At 48.6% G+C, this 27,655-nt stretch overlaps 2 protein-coding genes across 17 annotated transcripts in view; one reads left to right on the top strand and one right to left on the bottom strand.

Moving 5' to 3' along the window:
* ACP2 (acid phosphatase 2, lysosomal) lies at nucleotides 1–9,623 on the bottom strand. 2 transcript variants are annotated; one of them, XM_075152263.1, is made up of 11 exons: nucleotides 9,276–9,623; nucleotides 9,099–9,194; nucleotides 8,936–9,022; nucleotides 6,431–6,583; nucleotides 5,985–6,083; nucleotides 5,733–5,822; nucleotides 3,303–3,435; nucleotides 3,139–3,227; nucleotides 2,405–2,511; nucleotides 2,007–2,182; nucleotides 1–1,924 (listed from the first exon to the last, which is right to left on the bottom strand). In XM_075152263.1, the coding sequence occupies exons 1-11, from the start codon at nucleotides 9,384–9,386 to the stop codon at nucleotides 1,788–1,790; spliced, it is 1,278 nt and encodes a 425-aa protein (XP_075008364.1). In that variant the 5' UTR covers nucleotides 9,387–9,623; the 3' UTR covers nucleotides 1–1,787. The 2 variants fall into 2 exon arrangements, with proteins under 2 accessions (XP_075008364.1, XP_075008365.1); XM_075152264.1 differs by lacking the exon at nucleotides 5,985–6,083 and having other exon boundaries at nucleotides 9,276–9,524.
* A 103-nt stretch (nucleotides 9,624–9,726) lies between these two features.
* NR1H3 (nuclear receptor subfamily 1 group H member 3) overlaps nucleotides 9,727–27,655 on the top strand; it is a 31,474-nt gene continuing 13,545 nt past the window's right edge. For 3 of the 15 annotated variants that reach the window (XR_012673961.1, XR_012673962.1, XM_075152262.1), the window contains exon 1: nucleotides 10,940–11,063. The gene's annotated coding sequence lies outside the window, so the exon portion shown is untranslated. Of the gene's footprint in view, nucleotides 9,991–10,286; nucleotides 10,365–10,911; nucleotides 11,064–11,801; nucleotides 11,909–23,512; nucleotides 23,625–27,655 lie in introns of those variants that run through there. The other 12 variants (XM_075152250.1, XM_075152254.1, XM_075152256.1 and 9 more) reach the window with 11 other exon arrangements.

Here is a 27,655-nt window from a genome sequence, read left to right on the forward strand (position 1 = left end):
TTCAGTGCGAATTTGATTTTAATAATGAAAAGGAAATGTATTTGAACAATTACAGAAAGTCATTCACAGTCAAAATGTCTAAATCATCATAGAAACCTTTCCTCTGTGTGTGCAAAATTTGCTGCCTTTAAAAATAACAGGTCTGGTCTTCTTAAATGCACTTTCTATTACCTCTTTCTTGTGCCTGTTCTCACAGGCAGTAGCTTTTTCTTTATGACTGTGTTGCTGTGCAGGAGACCTAGATTGTATCTTCAGAGGACAAAAAGGTGAGGAAGATGCTGAGAACAGCAAGCTGCTTCTGCTGATTTAGAGTTCCCATGCTGGCAGACGCCGATTATGGTGTAGGGAAAAGTCCCCACGGTACTCCATAGGGGAAGAAAAGGAAACGTCTGTAACCTAAGAACTGGCTTCTGCCGCCAACAGGGGAAGGGAACTGCACCAGAAAGGGAAGTAAAAGTGGGAAGTGAATGTGCAGCATCACCATGTGAAGACCCTGTGCTTCTGGTGCCTGCTGCAGTCTCTCATTTTCCGCCAAAAGCTACAAGGCAGGTGGTGAGCACTTGGCATGAAGTCCCCTGCAGCAGCTGCGGTGCGCACAGAGAGGCCGGCCTGGAGAAAGAATCCCACTTTGGACAAAATACCAAAGCGTGGCAAATGAAGGGCTCCACCATCACCTGCAAACTCTCATCCTTAATGGGGGTTTTTTGTTTGTTGTCCGTCCAGTAGGAAGATAGGAAGAAAAACTACAGAAGTTGGCATTGAATCTAGTCTTAGGTAAACAGCTCTGCTACATCTCTTTAATTACAGCATAAAAACATTCTGCTAGTAAAGCATATTCCTTGGGCGCGTAGCTGAAATCTGGACTGCCCGCAGTACTGGATAATTCCCTGTAATAGGTACTTGAAGTTCAGAGGTGGGGAAGTCAAATTCAAAGCCTGAATCTTTTAGACAAGTTTCTTATCTATGGGGACTCTCCTTTCTAGAGCCAACATTGCACAAGAAGTTGGGTGTGGGTTTGCTATGGTCACAGGAATTCATCTCTCTGATGAAGCTCTTAGAGCTTCTTTGGATCATATGTAACCTACTCTGGGCTGAATCCTAGAAGCTACTGCCGGGTTTTCAATCTTGTCCTGATTCCAGGCCAGTTCTCTCTTGAACCGCAATGTGAAGAGGGAAAAAAAGACCAGTTGCCAGCAGCAAGTACTTAGCAGCAACCTCAAGAAACACTTTTCACTGACTGCCGTCATCGGCAGCAGTTCCCTCTGCATGGACGGTAGATGAGTCTCGGTGCATTGTTGGTGAGCTGGGCCCTCTGCTCCAAGCCCAGCCTTCCCACCGTCATCGGCCCAGTGGCTTGAGAGAAAAGCACTCAAAGCAGGTTGACCCTGAAGAGAGATGCAACTCCTGACTGCACTGGATGTGGCAGCTGCTGGAGGCCCAAGCGCCTCTGCCACAGCCATGGTGAGTGGTAACACGATCACTGAAAGGAGGAAAACTCTTGACCAGCTCCAACTGGCCATGTGGGAATCCCAGACAAGGTAAGCTGTACGAGGACTGGGGGCACCACACAGTATACTGGCTTCAGAATTAAGGTGTCATTTCCATTAGAGTAGCTCAGTCCTTTCTCTCTGGGACGTCACCTTTAGAAAGCATCCAAAAATCCAGTCCAGCTTCATTCTGGGAAGCAAGGGCCAAAGCAGAAGAACGCTCAGTAACTGAAGGTGCGCAGTCATCCTTAGGGGCAGCACTGCTCCCTCCTACTGCCTGGGAAGGAGTTGAAGCAACTGTCAGGCCTGCTCTTCTCCCTCATTGGAAACATGCCGGTAGCCGGGGGGCTGAGACTGTATGCGAAAGAGTACAGTCAAGAGGAGGATTATAAGGAGAAGGAGAATGGATCCACACACAGCCAGACCCACAAACAGTTCTGCAAGGGAGAAAACAAGTGGTCAACATGGTATCGTCCAAGCTTTCCCCTTCTGCCGCGCTCTGGTCCAGCCTGGGCTCACCTGTGTCGTGCAGGCTGCTTGCTACCTGGCATTCTTGCTCCCAGTCCTGGGGAACAACAGGATCTGTGAGTTCCAAGAATCTCTGCAGTGGGCATTTATGCTGACAGCCAGGGATTGTCAGTGGGAAAGGTTCCTTCCCACTCTCGTTCCGGAAAAACATCTCCACAGAGAAGTTACTGAAAACAAAACACAGCTAGATGTTTGGTTTTTTTTCCTCCAGCTGAAGTCATCCCTTCCCAAAAACTCAGTGTGCACACCCTTTTCTTTATTCTGGTGGTAGTTTTCCTCCTAAGAGTCTGCCACTAGGAGCAAGATTGCATCCCCCTAGGGTGGAGCCTAGCCTAGGTATCTAACCCTTGAGGTGAAATCACAGCAGACGTCTTTACTGCAGCCCTCACCCATCATCCTCCTGGTACAGCTCAAATAAATGACATGAGGCGTATGGTGCTTGAATCTTGTTGTAGACATCTAGAGCCATCTGCAGTGCCACAAGTGTGGTGTCATGCTGAGAAAGAGGGAAAAAAACCAAATCAGTCACCCTTAAGGATGTGGCAGGGCAGCTCAGACCATACCAGTAACGGACAGGGCAGTGCTGAGGGGACGTCACCTTTGTAACTTCCATCTGGAAGAAAGGAGAGGAACTGTACTGTTAGAACAGTGATCTGTGACGGTGCCAGAGAAGGGGAGGAAGGGAACCACAGCCCTATATATCCTGCATTGTTCTTTACAAATTAATCTCTAGGGAGCAATTTGGGAGAGATGCTTGACTTCCCCATCCAGAGATGCTGGAAAGGGGGGGATGACTCCATATCTGTCTACACTGCTGGAACATCACTTCTGAGTAGCATCAACCCATCTACCAAATAAATAGAGCAGTGGCTCCCCAAAGTCTGCCAGTCTCGTCCACAAGCCTGAGCTAACAGGAACAAAGCACAGGTTGGGAATTTCCCTCAGGGGCCCCAGAGGAATGATGCCAGATCCTGCACATCCCACCCAGCCAGAGGCAAAGATGCACGTCCCGATCACTGCATGGGCTGTAGAAAAGCCAGAAAGGGTTAAAACTATCACCAAGCCCCAGTCCCCTGTGAGGAGGAGGAGATGGGTGAAAGGCAGCCTCCAGGCTCTGACTTACCGCTGAATAGGCAAGTAGTTTCAGGTTCTGGTGGGCAGAAACATTTGCTGCTTTGGTTAGGTTTTTCCGTATGTGATCCAGCAGGACCCCTGAGGAAAGGGAACAGCTGGTAAGAGGCAAAAACCAGATAGAGCAGCGTGAAGCTCCCTCCCTGGTGCACTCACCGCCTTGCAGACGAGCTTTTTCTACCCGATTGTGGATCCCAAACAGAAATTCAAAACCAAAGTCTTTTAGTTGCTTCAATTGAGTCATGACATCTGGTGTCACCCATACAGGCAAATCCATTTTGTGTACTTGCTAGAAAGAGAAACAGAATACTCATCTGCAGGTAGCAGATCGCAGAGTAATCAGAGAATGGGAGTCAGGGTGTGTGGAGTCCTGCCCATACTGCTACTGATTTCCTATATTATTTTAAATATGCCCCTTTTCTATTTATGCTTCTGTCCTCACACTGCTGTGATGCATACAAAGAATATATGTGGGTTTTAATGTTGTTTCAGAAACTAATAATGAGAAGCATAAAGATTAAAATCCAGGAGCTACATTTCTGTGAAAGCACAACTGGAGTGCAGGGTTATGTCGTAACACCGATACAATAATCTTAGGGCATTTACTTTACATGCGGCTGATTCTGCCCTGCAGATGGCATGCAGTCAGAAAAAAAAAAGTAAAAAAGATAAGCGAGAGAGCACAAACTCAAGGTTTCTGGTGTACCTGCAGCACAATTTCCCCGGAGGCTCTGAGGGCCACTGAAGGATATTGGAGAAAGTTAGCAAGCGCTCTGCAGACGTAATACTGGGATGCACCACTGACAAAGCCCAGTACTCAAACCCAGAATACACAGAACTGGAAACCAAGAGAAGAATTTGCTTTGCAGCCAACCCATTACAAGAAAGGATTAGTTATACTGGCAGACAAACAGCAGTTGTGGTTCCCTGGCATTACTTGGAGCAATTTTCTATGCCACATCCCATTAAACTGCCAGAAGACGAAGCTGAATATCCTTAAAGGCCCATTCTGTCTGAGTGGTTTGGAGAAATTCCCATCAGCAACTTAGATATTTAGTTAGTTTTTCATTAATTTACACAGAGAATAGCTGGTAAGTTCAGCTATTTCTTGGACATTTTTATTTTCTCCATCCAGATGGCAGAATGAATCTACTGGCTCAGGTGAGAAAAACAATTCTTCTTTTCAGGACACTGTTAGTGAGAGTGAGAAAAAGGAGGAAGCCCAAAGCAGCTGAAGAGACTGATCAGCCTGAGAGTATAGTTTTGAGGGTAAAACTCCTTTAAAACGTTCTGGTTTCATTTTGGGACACTGAGCTATTCTCCAAGTTCTTGGGGATTATAGTGGTTGTCAGCTGACCTTCCGGGCCCAATCTGCAAGCTCATTAAGTGAGTCTTGAAAATGAAGATTTGAACTTTTTGATCTCTCTGACCAAAGGATTTTTTGTTACCGACAGAAGTTGCTTCACTGTGATCGTTACAAGACAGGAGATAGGGTTTGTGATACAAAGGGCAAATTTACATAGTGCAGTGCAGCTCTGGACTGGAATATTCTCAGCTTCTAGCAACTCAAACTGCTACTTTACATAGCAAAGTGCAATTCCATGCAGATTTATCTTGTACCTCCCCAAAATAGTACATACCACTGTATACCACTGCCAGCAAGCTAAGTAGCCTTGCACCTCCATAGAATTAGCATGACACAGTGTCAAAATGCTTGGGCTTACTGCTTCTTCCACAGTTAGCTAGTTTGACGTGAAAGATCTCTATAATTTACTTCAAAGATCTCTATAATTTACTTCATCATGCTGCATAGTTATACAGAAATAAATCTGTGTGCAACAACTGTAAGTCTCCTGGATATGTGACCTTTACTTGAGCATTATCACAGCACTGCTAAACAGATTTTTTATTTAAGCCTTCACGAGATGTGCTTTCAATAAAACTCCACATGAATATAGAGTTTGGTGCCCCACCCCAGACAGTAAACATCATCTGTCTCGAGTCTTTCTCTGGCAAAGGACCTTATAACAGGTCAAAAACCAGATGGGGGTGAACGCCACTTAACCTAGAAGAGCATTATTTTCTTTTAGAGATGGTATTAACAGAAGCACAGAAAGAAAAGTGATTGACCTAAAGTAACAGAGAGGTAGAGAGAGAACCAGGAATAGTCCTAATGTAAGCTCCCAACTTAAATCAAAGTTAACGCTCCTTCAGTTTCCAGAGATCTCATTTCTACCTTACTTAACTCAGACTCATCCACAGAGATCTAAAGATTTCAGATTGCAGTCATCTTCTAGTGACTTTCAAAAGAGATATTTATTATGCAGGTGGGACTTTTTCTGGCTCTGGCACAATATGTATCTAAGCTACAAAGTGGGAGGTTATAGGGTGCAAAAGCAGGTAACTCTTGGCACATGCCTCTAGTGAGTAGGAAGTGTTATTATTCTGAAATTAGAAATCACTTCTAACTGTAGGGTGGGAATGGTGAAAAGTTGTTTTAGGGGGGTTTGCAAAATAATCTTCTACCAAATCTAGTGAGCCCTAAAGACCAAATTCCCACGGCTCTAAGATGATGGCCAAACTTACTTCACAGAACAGTGTGTCATACACACTCCAAACGCTGTCGAGAGAGACATCCCGGATCCCAGTCTCATTTGCCACCATCTGCAGGAATTGCTGTAGGTATGAGAAAGGAGAAAGGCCTTCAGTTTTCTGACCTCATACTGTATTACATGCGCAGGTATTCCTACCCTTTTCTCAGAGCTCTGATTATATAGAGGTGATGATACTTTAACTAGAAGCCTAAGACCACCTTATCTCATGCAAACAATCACTTACCCAATTCTCTTTGGTCTTATTTATGTATTCTGCTGAGTGCCGTGTTTCATTCTGTAGCTGTTCATACCGTGGACAGGGGGTCAAAGGAAACTTCAGTAGCTGGGCAGAGACAACAACAGCAGCTATGTCACCGAGAACACGGAAGTACAGAACGTGCAGTCAACACGCGCAACTGTAACGGAACCCTGACTAGCGGGATGCATCTATAAAGAGCCTCAGGTACTGCCTTCTAACACGCTCCAGGTCTGCTGAGGTGTGGCAGCTAACACGCTGAGTGAACACGGCCCCTGAATTCTCATCTTGTTCTGAGGACAGAAGAACCTTTGCAAGGTAGGTCCCAGGAGAAGTTCAAGACAATCTGAATTGAGACCGAAGCAAAGGCTTTTGGAGAAGTCAGCATAACACACTATTTGAGTAGTCAGTACATATCCTGGGGACTAACTTACCCTCTCCTCGGACTCAGGCACCGTGTGCACAGGGATAGGCTGCCAGGAGATGTTAGGGTTGAACATCTGTGGTGCCTCTGGGGGATACAGGCCTGCCAGATTGGCCTCCGCGCTCATCAGCGTCCGATCGCAGTCTGTGCTGCGGATGAAGATCTGCCAGGACAGGGACAAGCGCACCATTAGTAACGCTACTGCAAGCGGCGATACTCGGACGCAGGACGATGCACTCGCTGAGGAACATTGCCAAGTGCCCTGCAGGTGCTCACGGACAACACGGGTTGAAGTGACCGAGCCTGCTGATGTCAACCTGGACAAAACTGTAAGGACGGACGCAAAGACAATTTGGTGTGTAATACTGGAGCAGTCTGTTCTGGAGAAGTGGGATAGCCAGATGCACTGTGCGGAGATTAGACAGAAAGGAGTCTGAATATGAGGAAGAGTCAGAGAAGAGCGAGACAGAGGTGCAGACAATGATGGGCACGGATAGGGAATGTGCTATATTTACAGAGCACGACTGGGGCAAACTCCTGCATTCAGTTCTCAGTTCTAAGAATGACCTGCTGTGCTCATGAAAAAAACTGGCTTCTCCAAGCCTCAGTTTTTCCATCTGAGAAATGAACACAAGAGTGATCTGACTAACAGGAGAGGAAGAAAAGGGGGGGGGGCTGCGATTTTCTTTGATCGTTGTGGACTCTTGGGATTAATGGGCCAAGACTTACCATTCCAGAGCTCAGACAGAGAGATCTGAGCCAGAAAAAAGAGAAACAAGAAAAATACAGAAAAGTTCAGAAGGTCAAAATGGCAAAACTTTGGTATTCTGGTATCTGTGTACTGAAAACACTTAGGGGGAGATTGGAAAGAAACCAGTAATAAAACAAGAGGAACACATAGGAAATCATGAAAGAATGTGCTAGAAAACAGCATATTGAATCGGAAACAAGAAGAATAAAAAGCCAGAAAGATGAAATACAATGTCAAGATTGAGATTTTAAAAAAAATGTTAAATGAGGAGAAACATAAGAAAAAATACATATGCTTACTCTGTATAGCATCTCCCACGTGAAGTGTATCTCAAAACTTAACAGTCACGAGAAAAAAAAAAAGTTGTCTTTCCTCTGACAATTTCCACCCACTTTTACCTCTTAACTGTGGTTTGAAAACAACTGACCCTGTACTCGTTAGACAGGATTGCTTTCATCCTCAGTAAGCTCTGAAGAAAGAGAAAGGCAATATTTTAAAAGATAAGGATCTAATTCTAAAAGTGTCGTAAAAAACAATTAAGCCCTGAGCATACATGTTTTCTTCAGCACCTTTTGCCAGGGCTCCAGCTTGTCGCTGAGTCAGGTGATAGACAGTCATATGGTGTCACCCAGAGGCAACACTTCTTACAAGAGGGAGGTTGCTCAACTCGAGCCGGGATTCAGGCTTGGTTAGCAGAACAGCTTTTGTTTGCATATGCCTTGGTTTGTTTTTCCTTCTCAAGCAAGAGAAGGAAAACAGTTTCAGCTGGCAAAAGCTTTAGAAGAGTGAAGTATGTTTGGAAAGGAACTACTGAGGAAGGTTAAAGGATCTGTGTTTAAGCTGATGCTGGAAGTTTTGTTGACAAAGCAAATGTCAAAGAAGGGCTGTAATCTGAACTATGGCAAGCTGGATATTTACTGAGGAGCCCAAAAAGGGGGGAAGCAAAGACAGAAAATTGTACGGGGATTCTCAGTTTGCCCCATCTGGTCAATCACCCAAAATGAGCTCGGATAAAATAACTGAAGCGATGCAGAGCCAGTAGTGGGACGAGGGGGTCTTGACTGCCCGCTGTCCATCCGAACCACGCGACAGCACGCCTCTCGTCGTGACACTTGCTCATGTTCCGGTTGACTCGCACCTCTTTGATCAACCCAGCAGGGGTATCTCCTTGCTTTTTTTGATCTTTCAGATTTTCCCCTGTGCTTAGCACATGGTTACACAAGGGCTCCGTCACTTTTCATAAAAGAAACCTACCGGTTTCTCAACAACTATTATAAAGTGTGGCAACATCTTGGAGAGAGAGAGGAAAATTAATAGCTTTGGGGGACTGAAGCCGTCGATACTTCACAGGTGGAAACAAATGAGAGGGTCGCTTGTGGTTAGTAACTACTGCTTACACGTACAGACTCCCATGAGATCGCACCTAAGTGCACTGGGGAGGGCAGGGCAAACACGGGCTGCATTCTTGCCAGCTGATGTGACCAGAAAAACAAAAAAAATCTCACAATCTCGAGGAAGAAACAAGTACCAGCGAGAGCACAGCGTTCCTGTCGTGTCCCCTTGACTTCAGAGCAGGCTTGCACGGTCTGACAGCCCGGCTCTGGCTGCACCCCCCGCAACGAGGGCAGCGCTGAGGCACTGCCCGGTCCCCCCCGCCCGCGGCCGGGCTCGGAACGAAGCTCCTGGGAAAGAAGCTCTTCTTCCGGGGCCGCGGGAAGAGGCAGGGAGCGCCGTTCCCCCCCGACCCCGAGCCCCGGCACTGACCTCCTGCCGCCGGTACGCGTCGCTGAGGAAGCCGCGGTAGCGCCGCCGCAGGGCCTGGCCCAGCTCCCACTGCTGCCGCATCCCCACCTGCAACGGCACCGGGCGTTACCGACGGCGCCGGCCCCAGCCCGCCGCCCCCTCCAACCCCCCGCCGCGGACGCACCTGCGTGAGCTGCCCGAAGCCCTGGGGCCAGGCGCCCTCCTGGAAGGGGTCCCGCGGGTAGGCCTTGATGGGCGAGCGGTCTCCGTGCCGGTACACCTGCGGGCGGCACCGCGTTACACCGGCCCGGCCCCGCGGCCCGGCCCGGCCGCCTCCCGCCGCCCCCCTTCCCGCCCTCACCAGCGTTACGAAGCGGAGGCTGCGGGGCCGGGCGGGCGGCGGCTGCAGGCAGAGCGCCAGGAGGAGCAGGACGGCGCCTCCCCAGCCGCACCTCGCCGCATCGGCCGCCATGGCGCTTCCCCCCCCCTCCCTCACACCGCCGCAGCGCGGAACCGAGCCGCCGCCCGCCGCGGGACCGCACGGACACAGTTTTCCTGCGCACAGCGGAAGCACCGCGGCCGGGCCCGGGCGGGGCGGGACAATGGGGGCCGGGCCGGGGCGGCCCCGGGGGCTTCCCGGGAAGCGCTCCCCGCCGAGGGGACGGACGCGCCTGCGGAGCGCCGGGTGTCGTGGGGGCGGCCTCGCCGCGCTCCGCGGGGCCGGGCGAGGCCGATACGTCGCGGAGAGGGGGCCGGACCTCAGGCGGGCCCGCGGGGTTGCTCCCGCCTCCTGACGGGCGGAGGCGGGGCCTGGCGGCGGGACGGCCCGCTCAGCCCGCCGGCCTGCTGCGGCCGGGCCGGTCCTGCGCTCGGCGGAGGCGTCCCCGTGGGCTGCGACCGCGTAGGTGCCCGGCGGTGGGAGGGAACCGGGTGGGAACGTGAGGGCTTATCCCTGCGGCGGTGTGGCGGCTCCTCGCGAATAAAGCGTTCCCCGACACCTCTGACCACGCGCCGTCCTCCAGCCGCTGCTTTTTAAACCCGAAGCGTTTTCAGAGCCTTCTGGCACCGTCCCTGAGGTAAAGCCTTAGGGGCAGAACGCGGGGAAGCGGGCGGGCACGGCTCGGCGGCGGCTGCCGTCGGCGGGTTCTGCCCGGGTTTGGCGGCTCTGCCCAAACCCGGGCAGAACCCGCCGACCTTGTGAGGGAGCCCGGCGTCCGCTGCCGGAGGGGCTGGCCGCGGACCCTGCCATTTAAACAGAGGGGACAATCGTGGGCGGGTAAGCGGAGTGGGCGATGTTTAGCGCTCGTCCCCACCGACCGGTGCCTGGAGGCGGGGGGTGAGGCGGGGCGCTCAGCGTTCGCTTATTTAGGAAAAGCAGGAACCGCGGCTCTCGCGTTCGCAGGGAGATCCTGGAGACGCGAAGCCCGAGGGCTCAGAAATCAGCTCGTTTGTACGCGTTTATCTGCTTAAAACTCCATGCGGTTTGCAGCGCGAGGAAGTTGCGTGCGTAACGTCTTGGAGTGCTGAATGACGTACGAAACGGAGGGGTTACGTCACACGCAAAGCTCAGCCGGATGGAATAACGTGTTTAATTCGCTGGTGCTTGAACGCGTAGCGAATTGACGCCTGTGCTACTCCGTATCTCGAGCGCGGCATGCGGTTGTGGGACGTTCTGCCGATGCCGCACCGCGGCGGGGCCGAGGGGACGCGCGGGCGGGCGCTCTTCCCGCGGGCACCGGCTTGCTGCTTGTTCCGCTGCCGGGGTCGCTCCTCCCCCGCGAGGTGCGGGGAGGGCGGAGGGCCGGCAGCGGCTCTGCCGGCCGGTGAAGCCGCGGACCCCGGCGGGCACGGAGGAGCGTGGGACGCGGCTCCGGACCCGCCCGAGCCGGTGGGCTGTGACCAGTGGGGGGGCCGCCGGCCCCCGCCTCCCGCCGGCCTCGCAGGGGGCGGGGCCGGTGTGTGGGCGGGGCGGGCGGTGCCTGCACGTGACCCGGGGCGGCGCCGCGCGTGACATCACCACAGCTCCGCCGCGGCGCCCCGCCGGGAACAGCGCCGGGCCGGGCCGGGCCGCCCCTCCCGCCGGCGGCTCGGGCACCTGCGCCACGGGGGGCGGCGGCCGCACATCGCCGAGGAGGCGCGGGCCGCGCCGGTAACTTTCTTCCTGGGCTCTGGGGGCGGCGGGGCGGGCGTCGCCTCCTCCTCCTCGCCGGCCCGGCCACTCGGCGTGTCCGTGACTGACGACGGGGGACGGAGACGCGCTCTCCCGCCCCGCGGCTTTCCGGCCCCGCGGCCTGCGCCGGCCCGAGCCGCGGCAGCGCTTCCTGGGACCCGGTGCCGGCGGCCCAGCGCCGCCTGCCCGCCTGGTGCTGCCGGCCGGGCCGGGCGGCGCTGGAAGGTGCTGGAAGGAAGCGGGGCGGCGGCGGTGGCCCGTCCCGCCGAGCCGACCGGGGCCCGGCAGGGGTGCGGACCGGGCCGGTGGCGGCGGCCAGCGGCGCGTTTCTCGTGGCGGCTCGGTGACACCCGCCGGCCGGGCTGCCCTGCGCCGCGGGCGGGAGGGGCTCGCTTTTGGCGTGGGTGAGGGGCCGGGGGCTGGCGGTCCCGCGGTGGCTGCGTTGCTGGCGGCGGTTGCGCAGTGGCGCCGTTGGAGAGGGTCCCTCTGCGAAAGAGGTCGGAGAACGGGCACCCGCGGCCGGTGGACGGACCGAGCAAGTCAGAGCAGGCGTTTCGGGAGGGGGTGTCGGTTACTCCTGGCTGTCACCGCGCAGCCAGAGAGCTCGGATCTCCGTTTGCTGTCTCCGGAGACGCTGCCAGGTGCAGCACGGAGGTGTTTGCTTGCTTTGTGGTAACTCGTTAGCTGTCCTCTTCCCGTCTCCTCCGCTCAGCTCTGCATTTCTCCGTCTCATTCACCTGTTGCATCCTGTCAACCCAGATCGCCAGCTTTCTAGGACACAAACTTGTCTGCACAGCTGTCGGTTTACATGGTGCTGTTAAAAGGTAACTTTGCTTATGTTGGTGATGACCCTTCATTGCGCCATTTCACTGCTGCTCGTTGTGCTAAGGTCCACAGATCCGTCACACTAGGTATTTCATTCTGGGACAGAAGCAAACCTTGGATCACTGGTGAAAGAGAAAGACTTTATCTCCTGAAACTTCCTGCCTCCCTTTTCTTTTTCCTGAAGGCACAGCTGGGCCCTTCACTGCCAGGCTTTTTTCAGGGAGTCTCCAACACTGAGTCACATTTCTGACTAACCGTTTGGATCACTGCGTGTCAGTCAGTTTCTGGCTATGGCTGCAGGTTATGTTTGTCTGTAGGGAAGAGTCCTCTCGGCCCTGCTGCTCGTTCCAAGGTACGTGGAGTATCTGCTGTTCCCCAGGTGTCAGGGAGAAGGCTATACCTGAGGACAGACAGAAGAAAAAGGAAAAACTGTTTTTTACTTCCTTTAGTGAGTGGTGGGCTGGGTTTTGGAGTGAGTGAGTCTTAATCAAGACATAACCCCCCTGTTGAGGTAGAAACAGGAAAAAAAAGTCTTATCTTTTAGTTAGGGAAGCAAATGTGGCTTGAAAACTTCAGCCAAGTGTTGCTGAGCTCAGCCCTTCTTTCCTTTGGGCCGTGGAAAGAGGGCATTGGACATGGTACTTGTTGTGCCAGGACCAGATGAAGTTTGGCCTTGCCGTGCTTCTCTGCTATCACACCTGTGGCACGTTCACCAGAAGATTACTGCTGCCGCAACACTTGTGAGGGCAGACTGACTGTGGCTTCCCGGTGTCACCCCTTTTTGAAATCTGGCACTGAGTTCAGTGATATTTCTTTCTCATGTGTGTATAAACCCATGCATCCTTCTTCATACAGGAAGGCCAGCGTTTGCAGGAGAAAAGCAGGGGTGAAAATAATTAACAACTTCCTCCCTCCCACCTCCCCAAAATAAAAGGTGGGGGGAACAAACCCAAACCAGCCTCAGGTAGGACAGAACACGGGTTGTTGCTGTGCTGCTCAGGAGTTCTGTAGCTGCCAGAGGAAACCTGCAGCTATTTGTATTGTAAAGGGATGCAAGGAGAAGTACCGTAGCAGGGACTATATATATATAAATTACCTAATTTAAAAAAATAAGAAACGGGAAACTTTATTGCAGAATTAGTGTGTCCTGGCTGTGTGCCTTGGGTCACCGTTGTCAGTTGTTTCCAGTTACTGCTGCCGCAGCTCTCTGCGCCTTGTCAGCATGTTTCCTTCACCAGCTGGCTGCGCAGCGAGGAGGCAGGCGGAGGGTGTGCAGAAGAACAGGCGTGCAGCCGTACAAGCGCAGAGCGTGAGTTTGCTGCCTTTGCCTGATCTCACACCTGCAGGAAGAGTCGTGTTCCCAGTGTGTTAAAGTGCATTTGATTGCTATGACTTTTTTTTCCAAGAAAGGTGCTTTCTCTAGGATTAGCCCTCACAACTCAGCGCACTCGTTTTGTGGTAAACAGAAGGATGAATTTTTTGCTGCTGTTAAATGTGTGATCCAGTGGTGATGGTCTCAGACCTGAAAAGTCACGTCTTTTATAATTAGATCTGGTCTGTGATTGTACGGCTATCAAGATTGACGGTTTTCAAAATTTTAAGTTTTGAATTTAAGGTCTTTAACTGTTGCTGTTTTTCAGAAGTTGTGTTCCCATCTGCCCAGGGAAGAGCATAGAATATAATGTGCTTTGTCTTGAATGCGTTGAAGGGTGATCCTGCTTTCTGCTCTGGAAGCAGCTGCTGTGAAAGTCTCATTGTTGCAGATGTGTGGGTCTTTGCATGTTGAATAGGAAAGCTTACCAGACTGTATGTCACACTCCCTCCCTCCGCCCCCAAAGTCATAAGATTCACAGACCTGACAATCTTGGAGAAAAATCAGTCATAGGTAGCCCTGCTCAGGGCAGGTGGAACTAGATGATCTTTAAGGTCCATTCCAACCCAAACCATTCTATGATTCTATAGAAGGATATCTTGTTTCATTAGGGGAAAATGTTCTGCTGGTCTGCAATAGGTTATGTTGCCTTGTTTTCCTCACAGCCTAATAATTTAGGAAGGCAGAATCACATTCTCTTGGCTGTGGAAGCTGTCTCGATGGGAAGGAACTTCGTCTTAGGAGGGAAGTCAGGGGAATGCGTCCTGCTGACAGGTACAGGTCTGCATTTAGACTGCAAACAGGTTGAACTTGGTCATTAGATCATACTTTTGCTAATATACAAGGACAACATTTGAGTTAGTGTTTTCGTTGCGGTTACTGCAGCTAGAAGCTGGACTGGAGTCAGTTTGGGTTTGAGAGATGTGTATAATATAGCAGATCTTAAAAATTTCTCTATTAGAAGTGGTTCGATGGGTTACTTTAGCACTCCTGTGTGGTTTTTGTTCTGTGACTTCCTGCTCAGGACAAAACACCTTTTTTCCATTTTTGGAGCACAGGCAAATTTCTTTCTTGTGTCCTCACTAAAAAGGAGACATCCCTGGAGCCAGTGTAGCTTGCACTTTTAGATCTGGAGATCTCAAAACCAGATTTTTTGTAAAGCAAAATTACTTGCCTTATTGAGTGTCAGAAAGAAACTGTTAAGGTGATATACTCAGTTTTGGTATAATTTCATAAATAGCTTTGAAGTATCCACTGTCAAGCTTTTAAGTATCTTATTTGGGGAGGGCAAAGGCTAATTAGGGTAGTGCACAGGGGAGAGCAGGGCACTGCAGACCTTCCAGTATGTTTAAGGGAGGGGAAAAGATAAATGTTTATTTAGTGGGAAGTTGATGAAGAAATGAGAGAACAACAATAGAGAATGAGAAATCTAATTCTTGTTTCGAACAGACCAGAACTAGTGTCTGTAGGATTAAGTAGGAGAACTATCTCGTGGGATGTGAGGATTGAAGCAATTTGCAAGCCATGCTGCAGAGTCAGGTTGTATTGTGTACGCATAGAAACCTCTCTGAGATGTAAATAAAAGATGTTAGGTGAGTATCAGGCTGATTGCTAAAGCAGATGACTGACAAGGGAGTAGGTGTCTCCTGGCATGTAAAGCTTTCTAGTTTGTTTTAAGGTTTTTAAAAAAATATTGGTAAATATACCTGTAAGATTTCTTGAAACGAAGTGGGCATGGAAGCTGTATCCTCTCTCTCTCCAGGGAGAGGGGCAGGCTTGGCCCGCTGGTCCTACTGCAACTGTGAAACAATCAAGGTTAATTGGTTTAAATCGAGGCTTCCCACTTGCTGATTTAAATCATGATTAAAGTCAGTGATTTAAATAATTAATTTAAGCTTTGTTTTGCATTTGATGTTTTCTTAAAAGGAAGGTGTATTCTAATCGGTTAGGCTCATCTATTACAACTTCTTGCTAGACAGGACGATACAGTGTATCTACATACTCCCATTTATGCTATTATATCACAGTGAATGTTTACATTAGAAAATAGTCATTTGTATTAGTAAATGGTGGATAATTTCTTTTATCATGACTTGCACAAAACTGCATTTGAATAAAAAGGTCAAATTAAATATGCAATTTTTTTATAATTAGACTATAATCACACACTGGATACATAAAAGAAAATATGCTTTTTGGAGTGTGTGCTATTAAAACTGACTTATTTTAACACGATAGTGTTATCTGTACTTAGCAAAATGAACTGGTTGTCTTTGGTCATTGTGTCCTTCCAGATCTTAGAATGAGCGTAACTCATCCTCCCTTGTCTTGTTTGTATTCAGAGATTGGAAGAGAGAAACACCTCCCCCCCATTTTATGCTGCCTCCCCCAACTTTGAGTGAACTGAACTAATTTAATAAGTGAATTGAAGAAACTGATCTTTCTGCCTTTTTAAGAAAGATTTGTTTGGTACTTCAGTGGATTCCGATTCCGCAGACTTAGTGACTTCCTCGAGTTTAGGAATTGTGCTCTTTAAACGTTCTCCAGCAACCATGTGCTGCTTGGATAGGGTGTGTGTTTGTTTGTTTAAATGATTGTTTTGGGCTTTATTATAAATTGTCATTAACTTAGAAAATAAATTGAATGAGTGTAATCTTGAAAAATGTGTGTAAAATCCATTTAAAGGAAAATGTTTAGAATTTAAATAGTCTATCTAGGGCCCTTATGAAATGAGGGCAAAGAGGCAGGCTTCTGCAACAGCTCCGTAGTGTATCTCAGTTGCCAGGGACATACATGCAGGAATGTGCCAGCCCCCAAAGGACTCCACATGCCATGCCAGTGAATTTTCCTGGAGGATTTTACACAGTCAGGCTGTCAGATACGCACGTGCAGTGGCTTCTTGCGCCCCTACCAGCAGGAACCCACGCGCAGACGTTTGTGGGCACATGAAGCTGCACTGGAACAGCCTTTGAGACTTGCTCTGACGGTGCTTGCCTTGACATGCAGGCACACACGGGGAGTCCTGTGGCCAGCCCTCCTTTCCAGCGTGCTTTGGCTTGCGTGAGTACTGCCACCGAGGCAGGGCAGCTGCACGCTCTGAGAGTAGAAGGAGAAGCCATCACCTTCCCTTCAAATACCAACTTTGTGATTCTGGTCTTCTGGTTGACTGCTTCCCACCCTTGGCCGTTGTCTGTAGGAGAGGAATAATATTCTGGTTTCTGTGAAAAGGCCAGGAAGAAGTTCAAAAGATAGCTTCTGTGTTTACAACTGGTGAGGGGGACAGATTCTCGGGCATCTGCAGGTCTGGGCAGGAAGCCCTAGGGGTATGATTTAAGGTCCATACAGCATGTGTGCTGCTAGACCTTGAAGGAAGGTGTCAGACTCCCTTCCTTGGCAAAGGAAGAGGGAACTTCTCTTGTGAGGAATGTTTTGAAATGTAAAATACCGATGAACATAGATTGTATAATGTAGCTTCTGTTATCTAGGCGTGTCTGAGAAGAGGGGACTTAGCTTTCTGGGCTACTTGGGACTAAAGAAAAAAAATTTCCCTTGGTCTCCAGAAAGCTCCCAAGTTGCTGTTTGTTTTCCTAGAAATAGAACAGGAGTGGAGAAAGCGGAAACCTTTGCCTGAAGAAAACATTAATTTTCTCCTTATCTTCTGTACTTTGAGGGCATTTTCTGTCATGCTGCTTTTAAGCAGCAGGCTGGGGGTGGAGGTTGAAGAAAAAACAAGAAGAGACTGCAGACTTTGTCCTCCCTTGTTTCAGTATCATCTTCAACTGCTACTCCCTGATACTTGCTCTGGGTGGTGCCTTTAGCAGTGTCCCAGAATTGGCGGGCCGTCCCCACCCTTCTCCCTTGATACGAGGATCAAAATAAGAAATCCAGCCACCTGTTGGCTTAATCCCATTGCTGACTCCTACACGCTCGTGCACGTGCTCGCATTTTCCAGCACCGATCATTTCTGAGAAGTCGGGTGATGCGAGCTCTCTGACGGTACAATTTTGCTTGCTCGCTTCATGCAGACCCTGCCGGAGCGTCAGTCTTTGCAGAACCACTGGCTCCTGCTTCGTCCGTGGGTCGTGTGCGATGGCTTCCTTCTCCCCGTGGCAGAGTTGCGCCGGATTTGGGAACGGAGTGGGCTCCTTGCAGCACGTTGCTTGTGACAAACTCTGACGATCTGATGGTGACGTTCTTTTGCTTTTTTCTGTTAGAGCCTTCGTGCAGAATTTCAGTCTGTTCTGGGGTATGTTATTTGGGCAATAGAAAAGCGTTTGTCTGTTGGCACCTCCGATCTCTTTGTGCCTTGGTAGGGCTCTTTCTGGATGGATGAGGGCGAGGCCTCCTGGGCACTTGGAGATGACCTGCGAGGAGAGTCGGTGGCTCTGGTTTCCCATCTGGTGGGTGTGCCGCGAGTGCAGCCATTTCACTGGCTGGTGTTTGAGCGGTGGACTCTGTCCGGCTCTGGACTGTTTTCCAGCTGAGTATTTGTGGTGATGTCAGGCAGTGTGAGAAGGGAACATGACTTGGCAGGACAAAGTCTGCAGAAAGTTCAGCTCCACATTTGGCCAAGAGCCTCGGAGGGAATGAGATCTACACACACATTCTGCTCCGCAGCCTGTCACACGCCCTCTCACATGCTCCCTTCCTGTCACACAGATCCTCTTTCTCTCATTTTCAGACCTTTAACCCTTCCCTCCTGGCTTCCACCCTGTGGGTTTATAAAAACAAAAAAAATCCCTCCTCCTTATTTTGCCGTTATTGTACCTTGTAAGTGTTTAGTTGCAATGACCCCCAAAGCAGAAATAGGCCGTACAGGCCAGGATCCAGAACAGTAAAGTCAAAAGCAGGGCAAATTTACTTCGCAACAGAGCTCTTAATAGTCCTTTATTCTGACCTGCACCCCTATGCCAGTCTTCACTGTGTTTCTTGGCAGCTCTTCTGATCTCTCTTCTTGCTCGCTTGCAGTCTTCTGGCCGATCTAGGTTTGGGTACCTACATCTGCTGCAGGGTGGGAACCCCTGCCTCTCTTCTCCTGCTCTTCTAAGAGGAGTGTTAGCAAAACCTGCCAAAATGTATCCCCGGAGATGCATGAGCGGGGAACAGACTAATAGTCAAGCTTACTTCGAAGCAATTTAAAGCTCCGTTACAGTATCCCTTCAATGTGTTCTTTCTATGGGTATTTCTATAGTACTGTCATTTCTTCCTGACCTCTGTGCTACTTCTAGGGATGATATTTCTATGAATGGGAATCGGTACTTTTCTCCTACTGCCCTTAAGGGAATCTTAATGAGTTTCCTGCCTGTTTTGCAATCCAGTACTGTATTTCTGTTTTGCCTGTGAGCGGTAGTATTTCTTTTGATTGATGCTTTTAGGTGGGATGGTGCTTGGATACAAAGTGCTATATAGATACATTATAAAAAGGCTGTTTCCCAGAAACAATCTTGTTTTAGTTATGGTGATACGCAGCCTGCTGATGAAAGTACTCTTCGGGTGGGAGGAAAGGAGGAAATCAGAAAAATGAACAAACAATTGTACCGTAAACAACCCTCCCCTTTATTCTGTTCTTTCCTCTCTTGCTTCTATTCTTCATGTTCTTTTACTTCATAGCTGCTAGAGAATGGAGAAGACCCGTTTGAAAGAGAAGGTGGTCTGGACAAGGGCTAGGAGTTGAGGGCTTTTAAGTTCTCTTTCTGGCTTTGCTGTGATACATCCTACAGCTTTACGTGTCCTTTGTCATCTTGTCTTCCTGGTAAAAGGAAGAAGCAGCTGCTTCTTACTGCTTTTATGTGTTTTAGGCGTAGTTCAGTGCTGACAGTGGGCCGTGTTCCTGCTCAGAGGAGTCAACAGCAGTTTGGGATACTGATGTTGAAGAGATCGGCTGAGGCAACCTGGGGAGCTGAGCAGATTTGCCTTTCGTGATGCCAGCTGATAAAGGCACTTGGCTAGAATAGGCATGGGTCATGAAATGTTATTACCTTACTGCATAGTTTAGTGGAGATGAAATTATTTTTAAGGAAACAATCAGATAAATGATATCTTGTGTGATTATTTATCATTATCATTTGCTACCTGCGGAAAAAAGGCCTGCAGTGCTCTTTCCTAGGCATAATCTAGTTGGTTCTCTTATTGCTTATGGACTAGGTTTAACCCTTTTTCCTGGCATCTCCACTATCAGGGTGTTATTTTGGGTATTCATTCTTGCTTCTTTTTTTTTTATTTTCCTTTTTTTTAAGTTCTGATCTCTCGCTTCAGCTTGGAGATGGCATTGGCATGACATTTCAAATCCGCCATGAGTCAGACTTGTGTTCCCTGAAGCGGGGCTGTAACATCTGTGGGACTGAGGGTCATAAAGGAGGAATGTATGATCCGAGGTAGAGTTTTTCTTTTGTTCTGTAATGTGGCACCCCTGTGGAAGTCCACAATGACTGAAGAGAGAGGCTTCTCTAACTCTTCTTCCCCTCCCCCCCCGCCTTCTGTGCAAGCCCCATTTAAAAAAACCAGGTTTTTGAGCCTAGCCGGTTATTGCCGTTACCTCTGATCTGGATGACACTGTGTATTTCCTGTCTCTTTTCAACCCTGTTCTCTGGGAAGACTAAGGAAGCTCTGGGTCTTAAAACTGTTACTTCAAAGAATGGCTGGCTCTTACGTTTTGGATAGCTATGTATAATTGTGTAGAGCAAGGTATTGATGGCTGAGTAAAGCTAGAGAAGGAATCCAGAAAGAAATAGAGTCTGTGGGCTTGTTTTCCATGCTGCCATGCAGCGGCATTTATAAGGAAACTAAGGTGGTGGGGTCAGATCTCATTTTCAGCCTTCAGGTAGGAGGTGATGAGCTGTCCCTGCACGTAGGATGTGTAAGAGCCGGTCAGTAGCAGGAATAATGAGCTGCAAACATCTCAACTTTAATTTTCCAAAGCAGGGTCTTGCTAGTTAGCAGATTATTTTGTAGTAGGAAGTTTTCTAGATTGCTTGAACACTTTTCACGTTTGATTTTATTCTTTGGGTTTTTTGTGTATGTTGTCTGGTGGTGTGGTTAGAAGTGCGAAAGAATTACACCATTAGCCAATAAAGGGGCCCTAGGAAGAAAAACAAACACACAAACCAAAACCACCTTTGCATAGATACATTCAGATGTGCAGGGGAAAAAAAGGCTTACTGGTAGGATAGCTTAATTTGCTTGGGAAAATTGTGAGTGGTACTGGCAAAAGAATGCTGTTGCTGCTTTAAACAAGTTTTCAGAGGGAGAGTTTGCTATTACAGTTGATGCTGACAAATATATTCTGTAGGCGAGGCTCCAGGCTGGATCCCCTTCCTTCCCCTTCTTCCCAAGGAGTGTCAGAGAGCTGCCCTTTGCTCCTCTGCTAGCAGGAGGGGGCAACTGCTTTGCCTCTTGTGTTTCGTCCTCCTGGGAGGAGCACAGATGGGATTTTTCCTGTTGGAAGCCCCTGTCAAAGCCTCAGTTGTGCTTCCTGCCATCTGAAGGTCGGCGCTGATAGCGGTGTCGAGCTGTCGATGAGCTGGATTTGCAGCCAGGCACGAGGGATTATTGCAGTTCAGCTATACACGGCAAGTTCTGCTCGTGTTTGTCTCCGCAGTGCTGCGGAAGTTGGTGTCGCACCAAAGTGGCTGTGTGCTCTGTCTGCTCCCCATGTCGGGACACAGGCTTCGCAGCTCATCTGGCCAGACAGGGCTGAGAAAGGATGGCTTGTCATTTTACAAGACAGCTTGCAGGGGAGGGGAAGGTGGAGGGATGCCGCTGCTGTAACATCTTCCTGCTGTAACCCAGTGCATGCCCTAGTTTTTGCCATTCCTATACTCTAGGTTAGCCAGAAACTTGAAAGCTGAGGTGAGAGTAGAAAGCCTGGAAGGGGTAGAAGGAACTGGAGCTCTGTTACCCAGACCTGGCTTGTTCTGTTTTCCAGAGTTCAAGGGAAATTGTGTCAATGGCCTTTAAAGGAATTTCATGGCAGCAAGGTGGCCACATCACTCATGATATCACTTGTTATTCGTTTCCAGTTCATTAACCAGGGAAAAGTCTACCCTCTCTAACCATCATCTCCTTTCTCTCTCCCTCTCTGCCTCTTTCTCCCTCCTTCAGAGGGACTGATACTTCCATGCAAACAGGAAGAGAGGCGAGAGCAGCCCTGGGCGCAGTGTGAATGAACTCCAGTTACCTCGTCTCCTTTCTCCTCCTCTCAGCTGAAGGACCAAGGGCATCTGGCAGCTGGGAGAGAGGGAGGGGGGGAAACAGAAAGGCACAGCCCATTGCAGGATCTTACCCACCCCGAAAGCAGTCACATGTGTATGCTCTTTTCCTCTTGCTCCTTGTGTTGACTCTTTGATCAGGCAGAAGCCAAGAGGTGAAAACAAGGGCAAAACCAAAACCTCAGCCTTTGACAGGGCAAGGAATAATGAGAGGGAAGAGAGGATCTCCTGCTGGATGAGGCACGTGAACAGGAGAGCTGACTACTTGCAAAACAATTGCTGTTGGGGTGAGGAGTTCCTTTGCAGAGCTTGTAGGTGCTGGGTGGGACTGGAGTCGGTGCATTCTGTCTTCGTCTGATGTACAATTTGGGAAGCCCTGTTCCCAAAATGGAGGGATCCGCAAGCTATGCAGGAAAGAAAGAAATCCTGTGCTCTGAAGATCATAGGCAAGGAGTGAGTTTGGTTGGGTTTTTTTATGTGGAGCAAAGAAAAAGTACTTTGGGCTGATTCTGTCCTGAATTGCTGCATTCGGTTTGGTAGTACAGTTGTGCCTTACGATCCTAATTCACTTGGGTAATCAACTTGTTCAATGGAGAGAGACTTCTTTTTTGTTCCAGTCCTATATTCCTTCTTACCTGAGGTAGGGTGGAACTGGCTTGGAACTTCTGTTGCTGCCATTGTTTGTTAGTATATTCTGTGGGTCAAGAGCATCTAAGTCGTGTTAGGTTCAGATTCAGAAATGTCTGCAGACCTCTTTGCATTGCGGTTGTAATACAATGTCTAATTTTGGAAGGAAAATTATGGACACTGCCTTCCAGTGTCCCCGAACTCACCTTCAGGGTGTTTTTCTGTAACAGCCTGACTTTCCCTTCCTCGGTTTCCTTCTATTCTTTTTAGGCATACCATCTTTCAGAATAACGCCTTTCATCCTGCTGTACACCATCGTTACACCTTCCTGCTTCTTTTCCCTACTCTTTCAATCACGTGACACATGTTTATTTATTTTATTCTGTTCAGTTGTTAGTCACTTTTTCTGTTGTCCTCTGAACTCTGCCGTGGCATCCATACCTGACCTGGGTAGCAGACGGCATGCTGTGTGTTGAGACTAGACTAAAGCCAAAGGAAGTCTTCACAATGAGAGCTGGGTGCTGCAGTGAGAACCCAATCAAGCTCAGGGATGCACCAGTTCAAAGGAAGAGACAAATGCATGGGTAAAGGCTGTGCCAGAAGTCAGCAAAGTCACGGGTAATAAAGGAGTTGGTCAGCAGCAGGAGTAAAAGCCAAAGTAAGGGGGGGGGGGGGCTCTAAACCTCAGAGCTAGAGAGGCAGAGGTGGAATAAGACCCTTAACTTAGGGGGCGAGAGACCAGGATGCAGCTGCCCATCCCTGAGGAGCAGGCTGCGCAGCCAGGAGTGACTGGTAGGACTCTCTTGCATAGTTGGCAGAGGTGGCAACAACTTGCAAGGCTCACAGGCCAGTGCTGCACGCTTGGGCAGCTGCTCATGGTCAGCTGAAGCTTAGCTCGACAGCAAATGAAAGCAATCGGGAGGCTGGAGCTTTTTTTTTAATCAACTTGGGACTGAAAATGGCTTGCGAACCCCTTGCAGTTTGTGGTTGTCTTTACGCTTTTGAGACATCTAAATGGATAATGCAGTTTCAAACCGTGTCGCTGCAGTTGTTTGTAGAGAGAGATTTACGGCGGGGGCAGGGGACTAGTCTCCGTTCCCTGAGACTTACAGAACTGTTCTTTCCGTTCTTTGTAAACATACTGTTCAAAATCATTCTTTATGCTGTCCTGCTGCACTGCTTTGCACACCTTGCATTTTCATGCAGGTTTGTCCCTCCCACTGACAATCTGATTATTTTTCCTCGTGAGTTTTAATAGTTTTCGCATGTGATATTGCTTCATTTTCAAAGTGACAGATTTGCATAGGATTCTTTTTCTGCCCTGAAAGGTACAAGTGTCTCTTTCAACTTCTTCCTAATTAAAACCTGTTATATGTGTGCTTTTGCCCTGCTTACAGACCTACTAGCTGCTCCAGCATTTCTTGAGAAATGTGATGATGCAGAGGGAAGGAAGAGGAATGAGCCAACATGAGCTGGAAATAACCTTTGTTTCTCTGAGACAGCTACAAGGTAGTACCAAGTTCCTTGGGAAGGTTTGTGAAAATACTCTGGCTGCTAGACCAGAGACTGTATAGAAAGAGCATTAGGTCACAAAATACTGGTTACTTCTTATGAAAGGATTGGAACAGTGTTGTCTTCTAAGGGGCTTAGTTCTGTGCTGTAGGGTCCTGTGAAATCTCAGTCCAACAGTTTTTTTTTTTTTCTTGGCCATTTAGATCTGCAGCCAGCTTTTGATACCCAGGGTAGCATCACCACTCTCCGAGTTGCGCGTTTAGATTTCAGCGGAGACCCTTATGCACTGTTGCGAGCCCAGCTTTCAGAGGTAGATTCAGATCGGGTGCTGGCACTTGTATTGCATGTCAGAACACATTTAGAAGCCAAAATGCCAAATTATATCCCTGCTTTAGGTAACTCTGAAAGATAGTCCTTCCTATCAGATGCATTTGTTCACCAACAGCCTGTTAGGCCCATGCACAAAGGCACAGTCCTGTTGACACACAGCTGTGTGACACGTGAGCGCAGTCGTGTTAACATATGTATACGAATTTAAGGTCTCTTCTGCTGATGCCGACGTGCTGCAGAGCGCACGCTTGTGATTCATTACAGAACTGAAACACAACCATGTATTTTCCCTTGGCAGAAGGCTGTAGGATTTTGAAATTCACAGGACCAGGACTCTGACCAGTAAATCCTGTTTTGAAAGATCCCAGAGACTGCGCAAACTTCCTAAAAAGCTACCGTTTTTTCTGAACATCCAGTATTTGGAGGTAAAGGGCTCATTGTGCTATTCCTCTGATTATTCCTGCACTCCACAGTACAGTTTCTTCAGAGATGTGCTTGGGTTTGGTCTGGTTCCTGATCCTTAAACTTCTCACAAAAAGCACCAAACAAGGAATAGCAGGGAGAGGACAGACCTGTTTAGCAGAAGTGTCACAGTAACTGCGTCTGGCTCTTTTGGTTTCTTTATGTGCTGTGCTGCCCAATGCTATCTCCTTTACTTGTCCTCAATGAATGTGGGACAGAAATTAGGCGTATTCTGTAGCTTTGTGCCTGTTGATGACAGGTCAGATCAAAGACTTCCACAGGAGTGCATAAGTGCTTCAGCTGGGCTTGGAAGAGGATTCAGCTGAGGGAATGGGATGAGATGAGATCGTTGCTGGAGGAAGTCACAAACCTTTCTGGCACTTAGCATGAGGTACAAGAGCCAGGGCTGCCATCTCTAGTCTCTGTTAGCAGAACTTTCTGTTGCAAGAGCGCTGATCTTGAGACCATTGGTATCCGAGTTGTTCCGTTGTCTCAGAAAAGAAAGGGAGAGGGAAGAAATGGAGTAGGGTGAAGCTGGTGGCGACGCATTTCAGAAGTGTTTAATGTCTTATTTGAGACATGGGGGGCAAGGGCTGGCAGAAAATTGTTTCCTTAGCCTTTCAACTCTATGTGCTTCCTCACTGGAGTATGTCTGCTCATGAGGTTCCTCTGTTCTAGACGCTGTGTTAGAGAGAAGTGATTGCTTCATCTTTTGTCACTTGGCTAATCCTAGTTTCTAAAACTGACAGAGTTGAGACAGTGGGAGGCAGCACAACGGATTATGTCAAGAAGACAGTGTTCCCTCTTGCAGTTACGACTTGCATCACCCTTCTACATTTTTAGTTGAAGTGGTGGTGCAAATGGGAAGATGTGAACCTCTAATAACATGATTATTAGTACAAAACTCGACAAGATTTTTAGTCATTTGAAAATGATCCTCATGTATTTCTGTGAAAACTAACTCCTTGGCTTAGTCATACAGCCTCTCACTTGTGTGCCTGTGGGAAAAATGCTAGTTTAAGTTTCTTAGCACCAGGTTTCTAATTAGGTCAGTTTTCCACAGCCTGCAATTGTTACTGCATCTACAAAACTAAAAATTGCTGTTTCTTAGGAGCAGAGAAGACAAGAGGCCTCTCCTATCTGGCCCATTCTGTTTTGGGAAGGCTGGGGGCTAGTGCATGAAGTAGGAACATGTGGGTTGGTTTTACAGCTCAAAGACAGTGGCTGATAGGCCTTACCCCTTGCCGTGTTCTGGGTGTGCACATGGATTTATACTCCCCTCCCTGTTGGTAGCTGCAGACTTCTCAGACATTGCCAGGAAGTCTGCAATCTCCTAGAAACTCCCCTTTGGGCTCCAGATGTCCTGCTGACAGCAGGTTTCGCTCTTGCAATGTCAGTCATGGTTGTGCGGATGACACGGTTTTGAAATCCCATCAGGCTGTACCCTCCTCTTTTGCTTTCTGGAATACATCGCAGTTGTGGCTGGGATGCAGCAAGACTGGGTCACTGAACTGAAGGCAGTGGGGCCTAAGCACTGTCACTCAGTCCCTCAGCTGGGGGATCAAACTCTTCCTTTGAATAATCACTGCGGTACTGCTGCTGGTGATTCATTCTGCACGATAATTAATGTCTGAGTGAGTCTTTTGCGTGGCTTGAAGGAATGTGGAGATGCACTGAGGCAGTACACTTAGCTGTCTTGTTTCGTGTCCAAACATGTCCAGGGACATCTGATATCAGCATCAGTGAGGAGCTTACATGGGACTAGGAATACAAGTCGGGTTTGGGTTTGTTTCAGTGAAGTTCCTATCTCCATCTGATGCTCTGTGTCTCTCCACAAGGTTTTCAGTTGCTGCAGGATTTACTGTGGAGACTTTTTTAAAAAAAAAGTTGATTGTGATAGCCACGTTGTTCCTTTGAGGACTGTGAGTCTCTTTGAATTGGTTGCAAATCGCATCGGTTAGCTTGTAGTCTCCCACAATAGGACTTCTTCCTTTCTCTGGCTTTGAGTTTCATATTTGGTGCCACTGCTTTTATCCTAGATAGTCTGTTTCTTCTCCGGTGATTCAGTGGCTGCGTGCACCAAAGGGGAGGGAGCTCTCAATTCCTTACACAGTCGGAGGCTGTGTTTACAAAGGTCACGTGAATTAATATGCCCTGTGGTTTTTAACACTTGCATCTATTATCTGCCACGGTGTAATGGGAGATGGCAGGAGCTCAGCAGGCTTGACAGTATGACTGCCTTTATACTTGATGACTGTTTCGGAGTACTGGGGACGGGTGGTTTGTGGAAGTATTGCGGAAGTGTTGCTTTCATCTTTGCCTTTGGCATTCTACGAAAGGTTGCACGGTCTGGTCCAAATACCCAGGATGGAAGAAGGGACTTGGGACTGTGGTCCTCTGCCTCTTCCCAGTCAGCACTGCAGTGTGTGAGGCATGCCCCTGCTTACCTGATGCTTTTGTATCTGGGCTGCTGCACAGCTTTGTCACCTCCTGTCTTTCAGAGAGTGGCAGGCTTCCAGTCCTGAACTCAATCCTCAAGTCAAACTGGTACAGGCCTTTAACGTAGTTGCTTTTTAAATCGGCTAATCCTTTTAGCTTGCATTGGTAAATCACTGAGTTAAGATCAACTGATCAAATGCATGTTCAATCAGATTAGGGGTGTTTACATTAGCAGTTTGCATCAGTTTCACTAAGCCTATGCAGTCAAACCAGTAAGGCCTTTTTCTGTGCAGGTGGGGCTTTTTACAAAAAGTGATTGGATTCGCTTTCCAGGTTCAGGTTCTGTAGTGGAGTTAGTGCTGTATCATAAAGATGCTTTTTCAGTATGGTTTCCAGAAAAGGGTATCCTCAGAAGATTGGTGGTGAATCTATTTCCTGAGGGTGGCGTAATGGTCATTTTCTGTAGGTAATGATGCTGGCTTTCAATTTCTTATTGTAGGTGAGCGGAGGATTCGTCATCCTCATCTTTGATACATCACTGATTTTTGGCACAGCCTTTGGCTACTGATATTAATGGGGAAATTCGGTGTTTTGTAGTCTCTGCTAAATAATTGTATCCAAATTGTCTTTTACAATTTTCTGTGTGCTCTGCAGTATGTGCCACAAAATCCAGGGCAGCTGGCAGCAATGAACTATTTGTTACTGGAAGCTTTAACAAAGGCCACCGGTTGTAAGTCTGGAATTTCCCTCTTACACACTTGGAGAGGTCAGGGCTGAAGTCCCCTGGTGGTGTTAGC

The sequence above is a fragment of the Calonectris borealis genome, chromosome 5, assembly GCF_964195595.1.
Source record: "Calonectris borealis chromosome 5, bCalBor7.hap1.2, whole genome shotgun sequence".
NCBI lineage: Eukaryota > Metazoa > Chordata > Aves > Procellariiformes > Procellariidae > Calonectris > Calonectris borealis.

Excerpts from the sequence above, each read along its gene's own strand:
- ACP2 (XM_075152263.1), bottom strand. The coding sequence starts at position 9,386 with ATGGCGGCCGATGCGGCGAGGTGCGGCTGGGGAGGCGCCGTCCTGCTC. Across the intron at positions 9,195-9,275 it reads GCCTCCGCTTCGTAACGCTG|GTGTACCGGCACGGAGACCG; the intron begins GTGAGGGCGGGA and ends TGCCGCCCGCAG. Across the intron at positions 3,436-5,732 it reads ATGACACACTGTTCTGTGAA|CAAGTACACAAAATGGATTT; the intron begins GTAAGTTTGGCC and ends TTCTCTTTCTAG.